This window comes from Physcomitrium patens, chromosome 16 (assembly GCF_059467195.1).
Source record: "Physcomitrium patens ecotype Gransden chromosome 16, ASM5946719v1, whole genome shotgun sequence".
NCBI lineage: Eukaryota > Viridiplantae > Streptophyta > Bryopsida > Funariales > Funariaceae > Physcomitrium > Physcomitrium patens.
In genome coordinates, this window is record NC_143425.1 from 6,372,978 (window position 1) to 6,378,669 (window position 5,692).

Below are 5,692 nucleotides of genomic sequence, written 5' to 3' on the forward strand. Positions count from 1 at the left end.
TATAAAATAAACCTTGGAATTAAGTAGTAACACCAAACACGAAGGTATTGTGTTTTTGAAGTCCAGACCAGACATGTACAGCTTTACGAACCAGATTACAACAAACCGTTTCAATATAAGATAAAATCTTATGAACTCTTCCCAAAAAAGAACGTAGGGGAGAAAAAAGAAAGAAAAAAAGAACAAAATCTTTCGATGACAGTGAGCATACTGTCATATCTAAATGCTTAAATGAAAACAAAGTATATTGACACATCGCCTACCCTCAAAACGGGAACAGACGTGATCCAGGCATCATTTGGTGAGGTGAACCGCCTTTTGAGCTGGACTTGGATTGTATACTTGTTGGAAATTGATTCGTCAGCCGTGACCACGATGCAATGTTTCCATATACCCAAGAAACCATACTATATACTTAACCGCTCCCAGGAACCCACATTCCTTGCCCTCGAGTTGTTTGATCCAACCTGCATAGAAAAACAAAATAAAACCGAACCATCATTAAAAATCTTTCCATCCAAACAGTTTCTATCCAAATAAAGGAATATACTCGCAGTTCTAAAGACAACTCTAAGCGAATTTCAGCCCCGTGTCACGTAAGAGAAGCGAAGGTTGAAAATACTTGGAGAAACAAAGACCAGATCGATTTGAACTACACAACTAGTCATTACGTAAGAGGAAAATGCTGGAAGTACTTGGGTGAAAAGGTACTGCTATCGCGTACGTTGGTGCAAATGAGCCAAGACCTCTGAGCTCCAACCCAGATACAGCTTCCTTGACGTGGCCCTCGATGTCAATGAAGTACGTCTTGCCTGGTGTGGGGGGCAGACCACGACGCACCAGAAGATCATAGTCGCTCTTGTGCAACTCCCTTCCGTTCACCAGAACTCCAGTCTGTCCACCGGAGCAGTACCTTGAGAGCGGTTGTAGACTCAATTCCTCAATGTGTGGCTGCAGAACATTAACACACACATTTGAGAATTGGAGATTCAAAACGATTGAATCATGCTTATATAAATATTAGACAACTGGATGGAGGCTGCATTCATTGCAAACACTTACTGGAATGATGCCCAAGCACGGTCCACCGGAGAGGCCCCAGAAGCCTGCTTGAGAATCATACCTGCATCACAATTGTGCAGCAGAATCTCAGCACGAGAGAAATTCAGACATATTATTCTACTGTATACGTACTATTAGATGAACAAATATGACATCACCACGGACACACACACATTTGACTGCTTAAAGAAAAGAGAATCTACCAGTAAGATCCTGGATGAATGGGTCCTGCCATTGTCTCGGCTCGCTTCACCAGGGCATCGGGAATGGGTGACCCATTGACAACTACTTTCCGCCTGTACAAGTTATTACTCGAATTTTCCTTGGGCTTCGTCAATTCCTTCACACCCTTCTTTATGATGCCTTTCAGACTCATAGAGGACGTCGAATTTGCTTCTTGCATGTACCCTTCGTCTTTCGAATATTGTTGAGCGACGTGGCGGTCTAAAGGCATGCGCGACGAGGCGTAGAACTGCTCACCCTTGAAAGAGCTGATGGGAGGACGCTGTCTGGGAGAGTCATTGTCTGATTCACTACTGGTCTGGAAAAACCTCCCATCATGCGGATGATGACCTTCATAATCGCTGCGGGGCCCCAACGAGGACATCACATGTTCTCCATTTGGTCCATAAGCAGAATGCGAACGACGATACGTAGTCCCATCACTGTAGTGAGAAGAGCTGTTGCTGCGTCCCATTAGAGCCCCCGTACCTGAATGCAAGTTTGAGACAGCAGCATGACCCGTCATTGTAGTACCATTAGTAGCTGAAGTCATCGCCATAAGTTTTGATCCCGAGGGAATCCGAGGTATGTTCCTCACAACAGGTGGTAGACGCGGCGATCCTCCAGAAACTACTGAGGCGTGACCTTTATCTCCTGTTTCAGAATCCGACTTCGCTCCGTGGTTGATGTGTCGGCTGCTAAAACCCGAATCGGGTGAGTTTGTGACATGCAACGCATGTGCGGTTGAAAAATCTGCAGAGGGAACATGTCCCTTGGGGGATATCGTGGGAGCTGAAATATGCTCCTCTAGTGCTACAAGGAAGACAGAAATCTTGAAACATGCCCCGCACCTCAACTTCTGATAACCTTTCTTAGTCGGAGGCAAATTAGATGGAACACTGAGAAGCTGCTCACAGTGCTGGCAGTGCACAACAGGTGCCTCATCCGGCCGAGGAAGAAAAGGGTAGGTCTTCGGGGAACCATTGGTAACACTGGAATCAGGCGACAGATATTGAGTCTGTCCTGCTGGAGGTTTGTTGAACGAGTAGTGAGGAGGAGACTGAGCCGATGACTGGTAAGGTACATGAGAAGGCTGATGTGCTTGATAAGCCGTCGACCGGTGTTGCATTTTAGAAGCAGAGTGAGTGTGAGGTAAAAACACCTCTCCATCAGAATGGTATCGCTCATGACCATCTGTAGCGTGATGATGAACAGAATTCAAATGACTGTACCTGCTCGCTGAAGAACTCCGCTGATACGACCCAGGTCTTGTCACCCGATGGTCCAGAACCACATAGCTATCGAGCTCACCAGATTTGGGCCTAGAATGACTCTCTACCACCATGGCATGGTGTGCATCGCCATCACCAACGGACGATGTGCGACTGCTTGTCCCATATTCTGAAATCTCTGATGCACCATGGATCTCCCGCTGCATTTCGTATCCTTCAACTTTCGAGTACTGAGGCTTTGCGTCATAGCGTGCGGAAAGAAAGTCGTCCAAAATGTGGTGGATGTGATCCTCTATACTATCTTCCGGTTCGGGAGGAGGTATTCGATTTACTTGGTGTACATCCTTCGAAATCGATGTCTGATCCCCTCCCAGTGAATGTGTACTCGCGGGGTCTTTAAAAGAAACCGATTTTCGAATTTGAGGGTGATAGCCCTCAACAACCCTGTCCGGCTGCAACTCGCCCGAACGAGGTCGCCTGGTGCTCCGAAGATGAGCACCATGCCCGTTTGCACCCTCTGCTCCTGAAGTATCCAAATTTTGACTTTTTACTTCACTGCTATCCTCCACTCCAAGTTGGTTCAGGTTATAGCTCAGCGCTTCAACCTTCTCCTGCGGACCATCTAATTTGGATCGAGAAACAGCATTCTGCGGGTAGTAATGTGGCTGATCAATGGATTCGACAGCTTGCCTCTGGTGCTCTGGTTGAGCCTGCGGCAGCGGTGCGTGTCCGGATATAGGACCACGAAGAGGTGATTCCCGCCTTGAAGGCGACCGAGAAGGCGAGCCCTCTCCAAATTGGCCATGCTCTTCTCTGTCGATGCTCTTTTCGCTGGAAGACTCTGAGGTAAATACTTTACAACCATCTTCAGGTGGTAAGCTTTTCGTATTCTTTTCACTCTCCAATCGCTTCAATTGCGCCTTCATTCGCAAACGGTTATCAACATCTTCTTGCGTAGCGTGATTGGCTGCGAGTGACATCAAATTCTTCCGTGAGCGATTTCACAAACCATACAATTCGGCAATTCAGCTCACAGACAGTAAAGATCCTCAAGAAAATATTACACCGAATGAACTTACATTGCAAAACCCAATCCAACTTATAAAAGCCAGCAACTGCGCTCAGCCTCGGCTCCTATTACTACCAATACAGCTCTGCCTGTGTAGCCAAATATGATAAAGCTCCTCGGGCTGAGGTCGGGAAGGCATCAGCAGCCGACACACGAGTGGTAGTTGACATTGCTAAAGGGGAACTGAGAAGTATTCGACAAACCTTGAAGGGTAGCGAAGCAGCTGCCGCATTCGTAGAAAGGATTGCCAACAGGGGGTTCTTGTAAATACGCCCGACACTTCGGGCACTGAACGATCCGAAGTTTAGAATCCATAATCTTGTCCCTCGGAGCAGATCTTACCTTGAATTGCAAAACCACATACAAAAGAACTCTGTATCAATATTTGAGCCCAAAACTGGCCTGTAAGAGGTCAACTACGACAATCAATCACAGCTTCAAAAATCTCAAAACTTGAGGAAGAAGCAACCGATGAATAGGAGCGCACACAGAAGCAAAAAACGCGGCTTCGTTACCTGCTTCACTGGGTCACCACCATTCCAGTGCTGTTCCCAGGGGGCAACATGGTGAGGCACACCCAAGCTACCACACAGGGAAGCACAGCACACAATTCCAGGGACCGGTTCAGTTAACATATCCAAACAAAGCAAGTCCTCGTCACCAAACACTTTCCGACAACTCAACACCACAACATTCCTCGCCAAACAGCGGCCGGGTCCCAGAGTTCGAGCAAGTGCATACACAACACCAAGAGTGCAGGTGCCTACAGGGTATGAGAGCGCTGTTCGGTGAGCTCCATGCAAAAGTGCCACATGCTGCAGCAGGATCCGGATAGCGACCAAATCCCCCCCCCCCTCTCGTGCCAAAATCCTCACCCCTTGACACCTATAACCGCACTTTATTCCCCTCCACTCTCTCCTTCACCCTCGGAAGCACTGGGGGCCGCCCCACTACGACGTCACAATCATACACACTACTCTCTCTCCCTCCGCTGCGTCAGGGAGCTCCGCGCGTCGCCGTGGAGGACGAGGGAGGCATAAAATCGAATATAAACTCCTTTTTTATATATGTACATACAGTTACACAAAGTTCAGATACACAGACGTTGCGGTGATTGGCATGATGAGTAGGAAAGGGGAAGACGAAGGAGAAGGAGGAGGAGTTAGAAGGCAGCAGCACAAGGGCTGAGAGAAAGAAAGAGGGCAGGCGTGACAGAGGCGGAGGAGGAGCAAAACCAGATGGGCGAGGTTTCTGTTTTGAGAAATCAAGGCAGAGGTGGTCCCTAAAAGTCAGAGCCGGAGGAGGCGAGATCACTGAGCCCAGGGCTGGAAGAAACTCAAATCAGCCAGCCAGTCAGCGAGCACGCACAGACCCGATCAACTCCCTCTCTGCCTGAGTTACATGCGCCGTGAGGGATCCCTGCTTGGGCTTTTGACTCAACCGTCCATAACTCCTCATCCCCCCGCCCGAGCGCACCTCAGCCGGCCCCGCCAAGGAGGTTTTTCCTCATACCCGCCCTACTTTTCCGTCTTTCCACCATGTCCTGGGAAAAGAGACGACACACGCTCCACCACCACATGCCCTGCGTCATCCACAAAACCCCCTATTCCTCTCTTCTCTCCCCTTTCTCTCCACCCAAATCTAACCTTCTACAGTGCGGCCCACCTAAATCTGTTTAACCGTCTGCTTTAGATGATGATATCCCCCCTCCTTCCCCCTCTCGCTCTCCTCCCTCACACGGTCGTCGTCATCGTCTTCGTCGTCCTCATGGTTGTTGTCATCACCGTCTCCCTCCTTGTAATTACAGCAGCAGCTTAAAAATAAAAATAAAAACGTGAATAGATATTTTATTTTATTTTAATGGGGGGGGATAAATGCAGATGATTCTTGATCGAAATTTACGGCGTTTCACGACAATCTCTCTTTGCGCCCTGCGATGACGCGGCGTGAGAGGATGATGGAGGAGGAGGATAACTTGGAGCCTAACTATCGCGATCTTCGCTGTGGAACCGAGCTTCCCCCGACACATGGCCGTCGTATACCTTGTTTGCATAGATTTATTATTATGTCCGCTGCTGCAATTAGGAGGCCACATGGCCGCAGAATC

General features: G+C 48.5%; 1 protein-coding gene across 1 annotated transcript; it reads right to left on the reverse strand.

Moving 5' to 3' along the window:
* On the reverse strand, positions 1-4,706 carry LOC112293828 (uncharacterized). Its single transcript, XM_073539432.2, has 7 exons — positions 4,669-4,706; positions 4,101-4,470; positions 3,789-3,927; positions 1,266-3,483; positions 1,063-1,123; positions 725-951; positions 1-467 (listed from the first exon to the last, which is right to left on the reverse strand). Exons 1-7 carry the CDS (start codon positions 4,704-4,706, stop codon positions 416-418), a joined length of 3,105 nt encoding a protein of 1,034 aa, XP_073395533.1. The 3' UTR covers positions 1-415.
* Between the last annotated feature and the right edge of the window lie 986 nt (positions 4,707-5,692).